This window comes from Pantherophis guttatus, chromosome 2, assembly GCF_059756535.1.
Source record: "Pantherophis guttatus breed Tessera chromosome 2, ASM5975653v1, whole genome shotgun sequence".
NCBI classification, from domain to species: domain Eukaryota; kingdom Metazoa; phylum Chordata; class Lepidosauria; order Squamata; family Colubridae; genus Pantherophis; species Pantherophis guttatus.
Genome location: NC_142064.1, coordinates 263,540,807 through 263,557,882, shown reverse-complemented (window position 1 = coordinate 263,557,882; position 17,076 = coordinate 263,540,807). Strand labels below are relative to the sequence as shown.

Genomic DNA, 17,076 nt, shown 5'->3' with positions numbered 1-17,076 from the left:
GGCTCCCCCTGCTTTTGGCACGTGATGGCACGGTGGGCTCGGTAGGCCTGTTTTTCGCCCTTCCCAGGCTCCAGAGCCTTTCTAAGAGCCTGGGGAGGGCGAAAACAGCCTTCCCCACACCCCTGGAGGCCAGAAAAGGCCCGTTTGCCAACTTCCGGCAAATGGACCGTTTCCGGAGGGCCTCCAGGGGTGTGGGGAAGGCCGTTTTCACCCTTCCCAGGCTCCTAGAAAGGCTGTTGAGCCTGGGGAGAGAGAAAAACGGGCCTTCCCCACACCCCTCAGGCCCTCCGGAGGCAGGAAACAGCATGTTTCCCTACTTCCGGTGGGCCCAGAAGGCCTGAAAATCAGCTGGCGAGCTGAGCTCACATGCCCACTGATATGGCTTCGCCATCACAGCCCTATGCCAATTCAGACAAGTGTCTGTCCAGTCTCTTCTTAAACATCTCCAGTGATGAAGCGCCCACAACTTCAGAAGGCAAAGCTGTTCCACTGGTTGATTGTCCTCCCTGTTAGGAAGTTTCTCCTTAATTCCAGGTTGCTTCTCTCCTTGATTAGTTTCCCTCCGTTGGTCCGTCTCTTCTAGACTGAGCGATTCTGCAGTTTTTCAGTCCAAATTTTGGGATATTCCCAATTGATTTAAAGCAATAGAACACGGGTGCCCAAGCTTGGCAACTTTAAGACTTGTGGACTTCTAACTCCCAGAATTCCCATGGCTGGCTGGGGCATTCTGGGAGTTGAAGTCCACAAGTCTTAAAGTTGCCAAGGTTGGATAGCCCTGCAATAGAGTGCCTAATTCAGGAATGTACCACTCCAGGGGGGTTTCCTTGGCCAAACATCCTTTTCCTCAAATGCTGGTGTGCTCCATGGAACCCCGTAAACCCCCCCCCTTCCACTTAAAGGCTAAAATGAGCCATTTGCTGTCTTGGAAAATGTGAATGCAGGTTTAGGCAGTTCAACCTGCCCGAGCCACTAGAATCCAACTTCCTCCCTCTGCCACCAATGGAAATAGGCAGCCCGCATTTCTCTTGGGTGGGAGGGCAAACATTGGCGTTTGGGTGCCTCAAGGGGATGATCATGCTACAGAGGCAAAGGGGCAGCCTCAGACATCTAATTTTATTTATTTGCACATATGAACATGGGCACCCCAGCCATGTTACAGGTGGCTCACTAAAGAGCAGGAATTTGGACACAACCCTCAGATGCATCTGGAATTGTGATTTGGGCTCCTTGATCCAGTCCAGCTGTTCATTCCCCAACTTAATCACTTCCTGTGTTAAGCAGGACTTTACCTGCAATGCCAAAAGTCATTTTAGACAGAGGTAGTATTCAGCCAGTTCGGCGGTATACAGCCGGTTCGAACCTGCGGGTGGGCAATCCCATCCTATGTCGCTGAGTTTTTATTTATTTATTTATTGGTTCGATTTATATGCCACCCTTCTCTGGAGACTCAGAGCGGCTTACAATGCGTTAAGCAATAGTCTTCATACTTTTGTATATACCTGCTTAGTAGGGCTTTTGCCCCCCCCCCCCCAGCGGTGTTCTTTTTTATACAAAGTCAGCTTATTGCCCCCACAATCCGGGTCATTTTACCTACCTCAGGATGGAAGGCTGAGTCAACCTTGAGCCTGGTGAAATTTGAACTCGCAGTAATTGCAGGCGGCACCAAAAATTGCTGGTGCTTTTTAACAGCACTTTAGCCCGCTGCACCACCAAGGCTCCTTGGTGCAGCACTTTGGACGCTGCACACATGTGCGAACAGCGCACGTGAGCGAATTGCTGTGTTTTGTAATGCCGCATGCATGCGTGGATGGCACACACGTGCTCACATTTTCAGTGCCAGGCGAACTGGTTGGAACAGTATGTCAAGCCCACCTCTGATTTTAGATCAGAAAATTATGGACCTTGTCCAGAGGTGGCCTTCACATACTGTTCCAACCGGTTCACCTAGCACCAGAAATGTGAGTGCATGCATGCGGCACCAAACATGGCAATTTGCTCACACGTGCCATCCGCACATGCGTACGGTGTCAAAAACACAGCAATATACGACAGGATTGAGCCTGCAGGTCGCTACTACCAGTTTGCCCAAACTGGCTAAATACCACCTCTGGCCTTGTCATAATCTCCAGTTCCATTTTAAGCCTTTCTACCAGGGGTGGGTTCTAATTAATTAATTTTTAATTTTTAAAATTTTTTTATTTATATGCCGCCCTTCTCCGGAGACTCAGGGCGGCTTACAATGCGCTAAGCAATAGCCTTCATCCTTTTGTATATTTATACAAAGTCAGCTTATTGCCCCCACAATCTGGGTCCTCATTTCACCTACCTTAGAAAGGATGGAAGGCTGAGTCAACCTTGAGCCTGGCGAGATTCAAACCTGCAGTAAGTGCAGGCAGCTGGTCTTAATAACAGGGTGCTTTAGACCACTGTACTACCAAGGCTCCTTACCTTTACTACCGGTTCACAGCGGGGCCGCGTGCACACTCCTCTGCACATGCGCAGAAGCGTTTTGGTGATGTCTGGGTCGGTGTGCGGAGCCTCCCACCAGTTTTACTACCGGTTCTATAGAACTGGTGCGAACCGGGGGCAACCCGCCATTGCTTTCTACCCAGCACATTGGGGACAAAGTGAGTTTTTTAAAAAAAAAATGAACAGACAAACAAGAAATGGACAAGGGAAGCCATAGTTCTTTTGACTTCTGTTTCAACAGGAGGTCTAAAAATACTACATCCGGAATCAAGGCAACAAGATGGTTAATGTTCAGTTTACTGGATTTGAAGTGGAGGAAAACCCCTAATTTCTCAGCAAAAGCAGGGTAAAAACAAGGCTGGGAACTCTTTACATTAGAAAATATAAAGCTATCCTAACAGAAACAGCCATTTATTTCAAGATGCCCTTTACCACTGTAGAATCAAACAACGGTGCATTAAAAAAAAAAAGGTAGAATCTGGGGAAAAAAACAGCCCAACCCAACTGAGACTTGGGAGAGAAAGGTTAAATGTTTTCAGAAATCCAGCCTGATTTATGATCTCCCAGAAACGTGGGAGATTATTCCAGAGGTTTACAAGGATCTGCCCATGAAGTCAGAGCCACCACTTTTGAGATCGGGATGAGACCTTTCTAAGATCCAGATGCGAAAACATTTGGCACACCTCAAAGCCTCAGCCTCAGTCCCTGCCCTCCCATCTGCAAAATGGGTATAAAAGGAATCTTATTTGAAGCAGCAGCTCGGTAAACACTTTATTCCACCACCACCACCACCACCCACATCGCTATTTTAACTTTGCAAGCCTGTGTTTTGATTGTTGGAACCAACTTGGTTTTTCACTATTATTAGGCAATATATGTGTGTGTGTGTGTGTGTATACACGTGTATACAATAAATACAATAAATAAATTGTAACTGAGAAATGGAAAGACGAATAGAGCCTCATTTGAAGAGCTTACAATTTTCACCGCCTCCTTTTAATTACCGGAGAAGTAAATTGACCTTTACAGTATCTTCTTTTTAAGTGACTATGTAAACGTGGGTTGGTTATTCCTATTTTGCAGATGGGCAGATGCCACTTGCCCCAAAGCTGCACTCCTAATCCACCTGCAACAGATCAGGCTATCTGCTGCTTTCTCTCTTTTATAATCCGTAATCCCATGGACTCGGAAGCCCACAGCAATCCTTCCTATGGGCCTGAAGCTTTGCCTTATGCTTCCTTGCATAGATAAGATGGGCTGTCCTCCTAACACACTACGGACAGGGAGACATAGTGGGGTTTGCCAGGGTGGCAACTGGAAATGAAATGGGCCTTAAAAAAAAACCTACTTTTTTTTTAAAGAGCGAGTTATGAGTCCTCAGTCCCACGTCTTCCTTTTGGTGCCCCTGCTGGGCCTGCCATCAAGACCACAGGAAGTGGTATCAGAGGTGGAAGGCTTTGGGGAGTCGGGTGCAACAGCCTCGCTTGGTCCATCGGTGGGAGACGGCTCCAGGACTGGGTCACCGCTGCCACCAGGCAAAGCCACCGGAGCCACCGGGCAGGGAATAACTGGACCGGTTACCGGCTCGGAAGGCATGCCGGGGACATGGCCGGATGGTACTGGAGCTCCAGGCTCTGGAGGACCCCAGGGCGGGTTGCCGTACCCCGAGTAAGAGCTGTAGTTGGTGTGGGTGCTCTGGGCGGGTGACTTCTGACCCGTAAAGACCTCCGCAATGGCAGCCATGGCGGAGGTCTGCCTTCCCAGGAACTCCCCAAGGTCGCTGTGGGAGCGTTTAATGGCGTCAACCATCAGCTGCGCCGTGGCTCGATCCTGCCGCCGTTCCTGTTTGCGGTGCTGCCTTTCCTCCTGCCTGGCCCTGTCAAAGGCCTTCAGATCGTGACAGTGCAGGCCCCGCATGGCATCCAACAGCATGGAGGGGGCCCGGGAGGCCGACTCCACCAGCTGCATGCTGGTCTCCAAGCGCTGCTTCCGGTTCCTCATCCTCCGGTTCCTCATCCGTTCGGCATTGGTGAGGGGCCTCCGGAACTCCTGGATGGGCCCTGAGGGGGAAGGATGGGGTTTGGGATGGGGGAGGGAAGGAGGGAGGGAGGGAAGATGCAGAAAGCGAGTGGGGAGAAAAACAATTAGATTTTTGCTGGAGACTTGAGATTTACAGCCGTGGAAATTGTTCCTCTCTTAACCCCCACCCTAAAAGGAGGACCCGGTTTGTGGGGGCAATAAGCTGACTTTGTATAAAAAAAGAACACCGCTTGGGGGGGGGGCGAAAGCCCTACTAAGCAGGTATATACAAAAGTATGAAGGCTATTGCTTAACGCATTGTAAGCCGCCCTGAGTCTCCGGAAAAGGGTGGCATGCATGCATGCATAAATAAATAAATAAATAAATAAATAAATAAATAAATAAATAAATAAATAAATAAATAAATAAATAAATAAATAAATAAATAAATAAATAAATAAATAAATAAATAAATAAATAAATAAATATGGCTTGTCTAGTTCAAAAGCCGAATACTAGGACACCTTGGGAGACGGCTGCCATGGTGGTGGTCTACCTTCCCAGGAGCTCCAAAACTTCTAGTATTAATATCTCCAAAGTGCTTTTTTTCCCCAAGAGGCAACTTTTTCTCTGAAGACGTTTCGCTCCTCATCCAAGAAGCTTCTTCAGCTCTGAAGATGAGAAGCGAAAGGTCTTCAAAGAAAAACCAGAAAGTCCAGTGGTCTCTTGAAAAAGGAAAAAAAAGCACCTTTGGGACAACCATGACCTGGGATGACTAAAAATCTCCACAGACCAGGAGTGTCAAACGCAAGGCCCGCGGAGCCACCCTGGAAACAGCGAAGGACCGGCCCACAGTGCCTCTGCCAGCGAAAAAGGTTTTCACTGGCAGAGTGCTCGGGCCACCTCAGGCATGGGACATGTTGTTTTACAGTACTGGCCAAAATTGTGGAAGCCTTTTGGGAAAAGTGTATTTTTGAGGTTCGATGGCTAATAACACCACTTTTTTTTTTACTTTTTTTTTATTTTTTTGGAGTTTCAAGATAATCATATTCCACTGCTGGAATGGCCTGGGAATAGCCCAGACCTTAACTTAACCCAATTGAAAATCTATGGAGCCGACTAAAGAAACTTTGTTAGTCAGAAGCGACCCAGCAATAAAATCCAGTTAATAGAAGCAAACATTCAATCTTGGTTTCACATTATAACAGCTGCTGAACTAAAAGACTTGGTTCACTCCATGGGAAGACATTGTAAGGCCGTAATTCATATTAAAGGTTACCCAACTAAATATTAACTGACGTGATCATTTTTGTGTATCTCGTTTTTTTCTATGGTGATAATTTTTGTATATCTCGTTTTTTCTACGTTTCACTTTTCTTCTTTATACTGTAACTGCTATTCTAATAGCAAATCCCTCATAAAAGTTATGGCATCAAATTCTTGATTAAATTATCTTTCCATTGATATATAATTTTATGGTACTATTTCCAAAAAAAATCACTGGAGAAGAGCCTAATGCTGGGAAAGATTGAGGGCAAAAGAAGAACGGGACGACAGAGAACGAGGTGGCCGGATGGAGTCACTGAAGCAGTTGGCGTGAGCTTAAATGGACTCCAGAGGATAGTAGCGGACAGGAAGGCCTGGAGGAATGTTGTCCGTGGGGTCGCGGTGGGACACGACTTCGCAGCTAACAACAACAACTCCCCCCCAAAAAGTGGTGTTATTAGTTGGTTTTAGAAAATACACTTTTCCCCAAAAGGTTTCCACAATTTTGGCCACTACTGTAGGTATAGCCAACAGGGAGGGAAGGAGAAGCTTCCTTGAAACACAGAAAAAAAAATGTTACATTGGAGGGAGATCTCACTTGAGCGTTGATTATTTTAACATGGTCAAAGATGTGAAAGATTCTGTGAATCTTCACAAGTAGGCTGTTAAGCAACAAAAATGAGAAAATGGGATTCCTGCGTAAGATTTTGCACGATTTCAAGCTGAGGATATGAGAAAACGGCAAGAATCACTTCTCTGAGAAAGCAAATAGTAATCTTTATAGGGGTGTTTTCATACTAAATATGGACGTACAGGTAGTCCTCGACTTAACGACCGTAGTGGAGCCCAAAACTTCTGTTGCTGAGTGAAACATTTGTTAAGTGAGTCAGTCCCCTTTTACGATTTTTCTTGCCTCGGTGGTTAAGCGAATCGTTGCAGTCGTTAAATTAAGTCAAACGGTTGTTAAATGAATCTGGCTTCCCCACTGACTCCTGCTTGTCAGGAGGTCGCGAAAGGGGATCATGTGATCCCGGGACACTGCAACCGTCATAAATGAGTCAGTTGCCAAGGGTCTGAATTTTGATCACGTGACCATGGGGATCCTACAACCGTCGTTAAGTGTGAAAATCGGTTGTAAGTCATTTTATTCAGGGCCTTTGAACGGTCACTAAATGGAACTGTTGTAAGTCGAGGGCTACTTGCAGTGGGTTTTTCCCTTTGCAGCCAAGATAGAAAACCACTTCTTAAAAAAGCTAATTTTCAAAGACTGATTGAGAAATGGATCTATTCAAAGACCCCAAAAGATTAATTTTCCTGTTTTAGCCACTCTTGCTGTCCTTTGGAAAGATGGGAGATCCAACCCCATGACTCTCAGCCGGCACAGAGATCAGCTGAGGGAAGTTATTGGGAAGTGGAGCCCCACCAGCAGAGGGAGCTCTGGCTCCGCTGGAAGATCAGCTTACCGTAAGGGCGGAGGGTGGCGCCATCATCTGCCACGGACTTCCTGCCGATCATCCTCTGCCGAGCATCTGCTGGCATTCGCTCCGCCACAATGGGATGGGGGGCCGGCTGTCCGATGGCAGGGTACTGGGACTGTGGTGCCAAGGGTGGGTACTGCATGGGCAGTGCCACCGTGGGGTAAGGGACCTGCTGTGTCATGGCAGGATACTGGACAGATGGTGGCCGGGTAGGGTTCAACATCAACTCCTCGAAGGACCACATCACCTGAAAATGGCAACAGGGAGGTTAATTCCGGCTTGTTTCTATCTTGGGGAAATGCTCTGAGGGATCTGGATTTTGTATCAATCAATCAGAATAGAGCTGGAAGGGACCTTGGAGGTCTTCTAGTCCAGCCCCGTTCAAGCAGGAGACTCTATGCCAATTCAGACAAGTGTCTGTCCAGTCTCTTCTTAAACACCTCCAGTGATGAAGCACCCACAACTTCAGAAGGCAAAGCTGTTCCACTGGTTGATTGTCCTCACTGTTAAGGAGTTTCTCCCTGGTTCTAGAATGTTTCTTTCCGTGATTAGTTTCCCTCCATTGCTTGTCCTGCCTTCTGATGCTTTGGAAAACAGAATCAATCAGAATAGAGCTGGAAGAGATCTTGGAGGTCTTCTAGTCCTATGTACGAGATCGCCTTCTGCCACCGATAGCCTCCCACCGGCCAATACGCTCCCACAGAGAGGGACTCCTCAGGGTGCCGTCGGTCAAACAATGTCAACTGGTGACACCCAGGGGAAGAGCCTTCTCTGTGGGGGCACCTGCCCTCTGGAATGAGCTGCCCCCGGAGATTCGCATGATCCCCGACCTACGTACCTTTCGCCGTGCCCTTAAGACTCTATTGTTTCAACAGGCTGGGCTGGCTTAGAAAATGAGTTTTAATTGGGTGTTTGTAGCTTTTAATATAAGGGCTAAATTTTTAATATATTTTAAACTGTTTTTAAATTTTATGGGTATATGTTGTTTTAGTATATCTGTACACCGCCCTGAGTCCTTTGGGAGAAGGGCGGTATAAAAATTTAAATAAATAAATAAAAATAGTCCAACTCCCTGCTCAAGCAAGAGAGCCTATACCCGTGATGGCGAACCTATGGCACGGGTGCCACAGGTGGCACATGGAGCCATATTGGTGGGCACGCGAGTGTTGCCCTAGCTCAGCTCCAGCGCACATGCGCGCACCGGCCAACTGATTTTCAGGCCTTCCGGTCCCACCAGAAGTTGGGAAACTGCCTGGTTCCGGCCTCCGGAAAGCCTCCGGGGGGATGGGGAAGGCTGTTTTTGCCCTCCCCAGGCTCCTAGAAAGCCTCTACAGCCTGGGGAGGTGGAAAAACGGGTCTACCGGGCCCACCGGGCCATCATATGCCAAAAGCAGGGGAAAGTGTGAGGGGGGGGTGTCACGTGTGCATGTGCAGGAGGGCGGGGCGCATTGAATTATGGATGTGGGCACATGCACCCGCAACCCCCCCCCGCGACCCCTGCTTTTGGCACGCGACGGCAAAAAGGTTAGCCATCACTGGATACCATTTCAGACAAGTGACTGTTCAGTCTCTCCTTAAAAATCTCCAGTGATGAAGCACCCACAACTCCTGAAGGCAAACTATTCCACTAGTTAATTGTCCTCGCTGTTAGGAAGATTCTCCTTAATTCCAGGTTGCTTCTCTCCTTGATTAGTTTCAATCTGTTGTTTCTTGTCCTGCCTTCAGGTGCTTTGGAGAACAGCTTGACTCCCTCTTCGTTGTGGCAGCCCCTCAAATACTGAAATTATGCTTCATGTCCCCCACTAATCCTTCTTTTCTCTAGACTAGTCAAATCCAAATCCTGTAACCGTTCTTCCTATATTTTAAGTCTCCAGGCCTTTTAATCGTTGCTACATTCCTAGATGCTTGGTATAATAACTAAATAAAATATACACCAACTCTCTTCAATCCTCTTCACTTCCACAAATTAAATTTAATCCTGCTTTAAGATACAGGCAAGTCCTTGATTTACAACCGTAATGGTGCCTGCCATTTACGACTTCTTTTTGTGGTGGTTCTTAAGTGACTCTGTGGTTATTAACCGTGATCGTTACGCAAACCCATTGATCGCTATGGGGCATTTTGCTGAAAAACAGAAGCAAACGCCATCATAAATTGTGGACGCTGCAAATAGCCATAAGGGAGGCCAGTTGCCAAAAGGCCCAAAATGCAGTCATGTGTTGGGGGGCGTGGCCATTGGTACATCCAGAATCGGGCTGTACCTTTTGTGGTATCTGTCGTACGTTTCAATGTTTGCCGAGGAACCGGTCATAAATCAAGGACTACCTGCTAACGGTTAATAACTATATCTATTTTACTCCTGGCATCCCCTTTTCAGAATTTCACTGCTTGTTGTGGTTTTGATATTTTACATCAGGGGCCCCAAAATCGCCCGGTCTGCGGATCAGCACCGGGCCACGGCATGCCAGAAACCAAGCCTCACAAACAAGCAAAGCCCCATCCATGGGATGCAGGCAGCATATTAAACCAGGGCCCCACCGATCCGTGGAAAAACCTATCTCCACGGAAGCGGTCCCTGGTGCCCAAAAGGATGGGGGGGGCTCTGTTTTACATCACCCTGTGATCTACCGAAGGAACAATGATGGTTAATGAGCAGGTGGACAATATGCCCATGTTGGTTACCTGTGTCTCTTTCCTTTGGGTCTCTCTCTGCTGCACCAGGAACTCTTCCGAAAAAGCCACTGCTTGGCTGCAGGTCTCCGGCCCCCGTTCCCGGACCCAGCTCTGCATCTCCTGGGGGAGGATGGTCAAGAATTGCTCCAGGATTAGCAACTCCAGGATCTGCTCCTTGGTGCGTCTCTCTGGCTGGAGCCACTCGTGGCAAAGCTCCTGCAGCTGCCTGCAGGCTTCGCGGGGGCCCTCAGCCACTTGGTAGCGATGCCGCCGGAAACGCTGGCGCCGGATCTCTACGCCGACCGTCCCTTCGTTCGGAGGCTCTTCCTTGAGGCCCCGGTAGGTCCTCCGTTCTCGGTGCTCCTGGCTGCTATAGACCGTTTGAGTCCCCCTGCTCAAGCTGGCCAGAGTCTGTCCTCCCCATCCTCCCGAGGGCCACGGGCTCGGGTTGGCCGGAGCCTCGTATGGGGCCTGGAAAGAGCTAGTGTCCCACGTTAGGGGTTTGGGTAGAGCCGAGTTTCTCCACCCCGATGGAGAAAACTCCTGCCTCGGGGGAGCCCATTGATGGGGCGGGAGAAGTTCATCCGGCTCCTGTTTGACGTGGCGCGAAGCCTCTCCGGATAAGAACTCCCGCGTGGACCCGATCTGAAGGAAGCGCGAGACTCCGCCCCGCCCCATCTCTTGCACAGCCGTGTCCTCCATCTTCATGGCCGGCCCCGGGCTCGGCTCGGCAGCCCCCTGCAGCTGGAGGTGAAGGGCAGCTGTTTCTCCTCTCCCCGATGCCATTTTGTCCCCCGCAAGGGAGGCCCGCGTCTCACCTCGGGATGAGCGAGGTGAGGCCCTGGGGCCCTGGCAGGAAGGATGGCTGGCCCTGCCCAGTGGCCAGCGGGGAGTGCAGTGAGAACTGCAGGGCACTGAGAAGATTTTGCCTATGGGTTCCTTCTGGAAGGGAGGGGAGGGAGAGCAGCTCAGGCTCACCCACCCCCTCCGCCCTCTCAAAGCAGGAAAAGCAGTCGGACCCTGAACTCGAGGGCTGCCTTTCGGCCTTGCCCCTCGCCTTACAACAGAAGCAGCCAGGGCATCGACGGCTGGGTCAAAACAGATGGCATCGTTCCCAGGCAGGATATCATGATCATCATGAGAAGTAGCAGCGGCCCGTGGAGATTTCTGGCTCCCTAAAAACCTAAGAGACATAAAACGTTGGAGAAAAGGCTTTTATTACTACAGGATTTATTTCAGATGCTTCCATCCTACCGTTCTGGAAAAGGACAGATATGAGGGTTGTTTGCGCCATCTGGACTCTTGAGGGGTGAAATGTTTAGCAGGAACCAATTAAAGCAGATGCAACTTTTAGCATTTTTGCATGGTTGTCCCCATGCTACTGCTCCCTGATCTTAAGTTTAGTTTAGTTTTAGTTTTATTAAATTTGTATACCGCCCTACTCCCGAAGGACTCAGGGCGGTGAACAGGCACAGGATAAAATACAGAAATACAAAAGTTAAAAACAATTTAAAACCAAATTAAATAATTTAGCCCTCGACAATTAAAATCCCAATAAATTTAAAACAAATTAAAATTTCAATTTAAAATTTAAAAAAAAGGGGAGAAAAAGGAAGATATAATAGAGTTACTCCTCTGGTGGGGAGTGGGGAAGGCCGTTTCTGCCCTCCCCGGGCTTCTAGAAAGGCTCTGGAGCCTGGGGAGGGTGAAAAACAGGCCTTCCAGTCCCACCTAAGTCGGCAAACGGGCTGTTTCCGGCCTCCAGAGGGCCTCTGGGGGGGTGAGGAAGGCTATTTCCACCCTCCCCAGGCTCCAAGAAAGCCTCTTTTTCTCATTTTCATCATGGAGAAGGACAACACCTTCTCTATGATCTGTACAGTACCAATCCTAGTCAAGTAAACATATAAAGAACGGTTGCTGGAATTGGGTATGTCTGGTTTAATGAAAAGAAGGACTAGGGTGACATGATAGCACTGTTCCAATATCTCAGGGGATGCCACAAAGAAAAGGGAGTCAAGCTATTCTCCAAAGCACCTGAGGGCAGGACAAGAAGCAATGGGTGGAAGCAAAGGAGAGAAGCAACTTAGAACTAAAGAGACATTTCCTGACAGTGAGAACAATTAATCAACTTGCCTCCATAAATTGTGGATGCTCCAACGCAGGAAGTTTTTAAGAAGAGATTGAACCATCATTTGTCTGAAATGGTTTCCTGCCTGAGCAGGGGGTTGGACTAGAAGACCTCCAACGTCACTTCCAACTCTGTTATTCTATTCTATTTTACTATATAGGCCTGTCTTGATAAGCAAAACCCTACAAATGCTTACTTGAGGTCAGGAAAAATCTTCACCGTGTAGCCCAGGAAATGCATTTCTCTCACCCTGGGGAGTCACAACTGAAGATCAGCCACAGAAACAACTTGTGGAAAGGAGACAGGAAAAATATGTACCCAAAGATGGCATAAAACAACAAAAGGAAATTGTGGCAGGAAGGAAAGTGTTATCAGAAAGGAGAGTAGCAGAGGGTGCCAGGTGGCGATTAACCCCATAAGAAAATGACTGGGGTGGGTGCCAAAACAGAATGGAAGAGACCTTAGAGGTCTTCTAGTCCAACCCCGTGTTCAAGCAGGAGACCATATATCACTACAGGAAAACGGTTGTCCAATCTCTTCTTAAAAGCCTCCAGTGATGGAGCATCCCCAACTTCTAAAGGCAAGCTGTTCCATTGATTAATTGTTCAGACAGGAAATATCTCCTTAATTCTAGGTTACTTCTCTCTTTGATAAGTTTCCATCTATTAGTATTCGTCTTGCCCTCAGGGGCTTTGGAGAATAGCTTGACTCCCTCTTCTTTGTGATAACCGCTCACATACAGGTAGTCCTTGACTTACAACAGTTCATTTAGTGACTGTTCAAAGTTACAACCACACTTGAAAAAAGTGACTTAGGACCATTTTTCCCACTTCGTTAGCATCCCCATGATCATGGGATCAAAATTCAGAGGCTCAGCAACTGGTTCCTACTTATGACCGTTGCTGTGTCCCAAGGTCACGGGATCACCTTTTGTAACCTTTTCACAGGCAAAGTCAATGGGGAAGTCAGATTCAATCAACTGCAGTGATTCGCTTAAAACGGTGGCAAGGAAGGTCGTAAAATGGAGCAAAATTCACTTAACTGCCTCGCTTAGCAACAGAAATTTTGACCTCATTTGTGGTCATAAATCAAAGACTACCTGCATTCAAAGAACACCATCATATGATTTAGCCCCCAGTCCCCTAATCGTCTTTGTTGCTCTTGTCTGCACTCTAGTTCCTAGAGTCTCAACATCTTTTTGGCTGTGGTGATCAAAACCGAATGCAGTATTCCAAATGTGGCTTTACCAAAGCAGTATAAAGCAGGAGTAACACTTTCCATGATAGCACTTAGACTTATATACCGCTTCACAGTGTTTTTACAGCCCTCTCTAAGCGGTTTACAGAGTCAACCTATTGCCCCCAACAATCTGGCTCCTTATTTTACCCACCTCGTAAGGATGAAAGGCTGAGTCAACCTTGAGCCTGGTGAGATTCGAACTGCCAAACTTCAGTAGTAGCCTGCAGTACTGCATTTTAACCACTGCGCCACCATGGCTACTACAGTAGAACCTCTGGTCACGACAGTTATGGGTTTCAAAAATTTTTACTACCGATTCTGTGGGTGTGGCTTGGTAGGCGTGCTGTGGCTTGGTGGGCGTGGCTTGGTGGGCATGGCAGGAAAGGATACTGTAAAATCTCCATTCCCTCCCCACTCCAGGGTAAGGATACTGCAAAATCCCCATTTTCTCTTGATCAGCTGGGACTTGGGAGGCAGAGAATAGATGGGGAAGAGGCCAATCAGAATTTTTACTACCTGTTTTCCAAACTACTCAAAATTTCCACTACCGGTTCTCCAGAACTGGTCAGAACCTGCTGAAACCCACCTCTGGGTCACGACCATAATTTGTTCCATAAATTTGGTCACAACCCGATTTGGTCGTGACCCAAACCTAACCAAAATTAATGGAGCGGCCACACATTGGCGCTTACAAAAAAATCCAATTTGGTCATGGTCAGAAGCGTTCATGACCAGAGGTTCTACTGTATCTGATTTTGATGCTATCTCTGTTGATGCAGCCTAAGCTTTTTTGGCAGCTGCAACACACTGCTGGCTCATATTTAAGTGGTTGTCCACTAGGACTTCTAGATCTCTCTAACAATTACTGCTGTTGAGCTAGTAATTCCTATTCTATATCAGGGCAATTGGTTTTTCTTGCCACCCGTGTTCAAGTCTGTCAAGATTTTTTTTTTAGATCTTGGGCTCTTTCCCCCCCAGCTTGATATCATCTACAAAGTTGATAAATAACCCTTCTATTGCTTCATCTAAACCATTTATGAAGCTGTTGAAGAGTCCTGGGACTAAGACAGAACCCTGGGATACCCCACTGCCAACTCACAGAAATGGGGAAAAAAGAGCAACAGAAATCCTGCAGTATTTCTGCAAAGTGGAAGAAGCAACTGTAAAGAAATAGTGCTTTCTCCTTATTCGGCTGCTAAGTGGCTTTAGGCAATAGCATCATTGCATAATCTTGATGTTGGTCTATGCAAGCAAAGGTAACGTTATCTTGCCTTTCCTTTGTACCTCACATATTTCCTTTGTACCTCACATACTATTCTTGTCACCCAACCACTTCTGCTTTTATTATGTTGCTCGTGTGACAGCGTGCTAAAACCGGCCAGCCTACCAACAGACGAAGATACAGCAGGCCGGGCGGCAATGTCTTTTATTGGTATATTCTGCATTTTATCTATTTTTCATTTATTTTTTTACTGTAAGCCACCTAGAGTCTCGTATGTGAGATGAGCGTCTCTATAAAACAAATTTATTTATTCATGCATTCAGTTTGTATGTCTCCCACCTCAGCAAGAGACTCTGGGCAATGAACAATCTGCAAATTGATTCCCATCATAAAGTCCAAAAAGAAGAAAAGAAAAATTAAAGTACACAGCAGCCAAAGAGGATCGTCATCGTCATTTCTTCTAATAAAGAATTTATTCTAATTCTATTCTATTGTTATGCTACCGGTAGTCCTCGACTTACAGTAGTTCACTTAGTTAACAAACGGCACTGAAAAAAGTTACTTATGACCATTTTTCACACATGACCACTGCAGCATCCCCTTGGTCACATGATTTACATACGGATGCTTGACAACTGATTTGCATTTACGCTGTTACAGTGTTCTGAGGTCATGTGATCACCTTTTGCAACCTTCTGTCAAGCAAAGTCAATGGGGAAGCCAGTTTCACTTAACAATGGTGCTACTAATTTAACAACTTCGGTACCTAATTCAATTAACAAACATGGCAAGAAAAGTCGTGAAACGGGGCAAAATCATACTTAAATTTCTCACTTAGCAACATAAATTCTGAGTACAATTGTGGTCGTAAGTTGAAGACTATCTGTATAGAGCCGCAGTGGTGCAGTGGTTAAGAGTGCAGTACTGCAGGCTGCTTCTGCTGATCACCGGCTGCCAGCAGTTTGGCAGATCAAATCTCACCAGGCTCAAGGTTGACTCAGCCTTCCATCCATCCGAGGTGGGTAAAATGAGGACCCAGATTGTAGAGGGCAATAGGCTGACTCTGTAAACTGCTTAGAGAGGGCTGTGAAGCACTGTGAAGCTGTGTATAAGTCTAAGTGCTATTGCTATTCTATTGCTATGATACTGCTGTTCTCTTCTATTGCTATCCTATTGCTATTGCTACTCTATTGCTATGCTATTCTATTGTTTTTAAATCTACTGCTATGCTATTTCTAGTCTATTCCTATTCTATTCCTATTTATATTTGCTATCTATTGCTATTTTATTCCTATTTTATTGCTACTCTATTGCTATTCTATTCCTATTCTATTGCTATTGTTATGCTGTGCTATTCCTGTTCTATTGCTATTTATATTGCTATCTCTTGCTATTCTATTCCGATTTTATTGCTACTTTATTGCTATTCTATTCCTATTGTTATGCTGTTTGTTTGCTATGCTATTCCTATTCTATTGCTATTTATTCCTATCTATTGCTATTCTATTCCTATTTTATTGCTACTTTATTGCTATTCTGTTCCTATTCTATTGCTATTGTTATGCTGTGCTCTTCCTATTCTATTGCTATTTATATTGCTATTCCATTCCCTATCCCTATTCTGTTCTATGCATCAGTGACGTTCTGTCCTAATGTAGCTGTTACAATAACAGCAGTCCTGAATTACACGAGATTGGTTTCTTAACCTGGTCTACTGGTGTAGTGGAAACCCAACCATTTGCAGCACTAATGGGGGGGGGAGGGAATCACTCCCAGCAAAGTATTTGAAGAAGGGGGCACTAGGGTGGGACTTTCTTTCTTTGGAGTGTGGGGCGATCCTCACTCCTTTCAATACGCGCCCACCTCAGCCGGCGCCCTGTCAGGATTGGGGAAGGGAGGGGAGAGCTGGACTACAAAACCCATCACCTCCAGCTAGCGGGGCTGGGAAGGATGGGCTCTGCATCCTATAGAATTGGAATGCACTGGATTTTTTGGGCGGGGGGAAGCTCCCCCACCCCTTCGCTGCAGGCCCGTCCCGCCCAGTCTCCTCCCGTTTCGCCGCCTCGCCGAAACTCACCGTCTGCCAAGCGGAGGACCCGCCAACGGGCCGCCCCTCCCCCCCTCCTCCTCCAGCGCCCGACTTCAGACAATCCGACAGGCTTTGGCGGCTGCCACTTCCTCCCAGCAGGAGAGGAACGGACAGGAAAGGGAAATGCGCGCCGCCGCCGCCGCCGCTCCCGCTTCCGGGCTGCTCTAGGCGACGACACTTTGTGGTTTTAACTCTTTCAAAAGGTACCTTACAACAGAATAAGGCAGTTGGGAAGTTCTAGGACAGAGGTCTTCAAATTTGGCAGCTTTAAGACTTGTGGACTTCAACTCCCACAATTCTCCAGCCAGTTATGCTGGCTACAGAATTCTGGGAGTTGAAGTCCCCAAACTATGCTGGCTGGAGAATTCTGGGAGTTGAAGTCCACAAGCTATGCTGGCTGGAGAATTCTGGGAGTTGAAGTCCACAAGCTATGCTGGCTGGAGAATTCTGGGAGTTGAAGTCCACAAGCTATGCTGGCTAGAGAATTCTGGGA

General features: G+C 47.2%; 1 protein-coding gene across 2 annotated transcripts; it reads right to left on the bottom strand.

Moving 5' to 3' along the window:
• Positions 1–2,686: 2,686 nt before the first annotated feature.
• On the bottom strand, positions 2,687–16,859 carry LOC117663190 (uncharacterized). 2 transcript variants are annotated; one of them, XM_087883997.1, is made up of 4 exons: positions 16,572–16,859; positions 9,915–11,088; positions 7,218–7,479; positions 2,687–4,529 (listed from the first exon to the last, which is right to left on the bottom strand). In XM_087883997.1, the coding sequence occupies exons 2-4, from the start codon at positions 10,689–10,691 to the stop codon at positions 3,847–3,849; spliced, it is 1,722 nt and encodes a 573-aa protein (XP_087740123.1). In that variant the 5' UTR covers positions 10,692–11,088; positions 16,572–16,859; the 3' UTR covers positions 2,687–3,846. The 2 variants fall into 2 exon arrangements, with proteins under 2 accessions (XP_087740123.1, XP_034269033.3); XM_034413142.3 differs by lacking the exon at positions 16,572–16,859 and adding an exon at positions 12,230–12,303.
• Between the last annotated feature and the right edge of the window lie 217 nt (positions 16,860–17,076).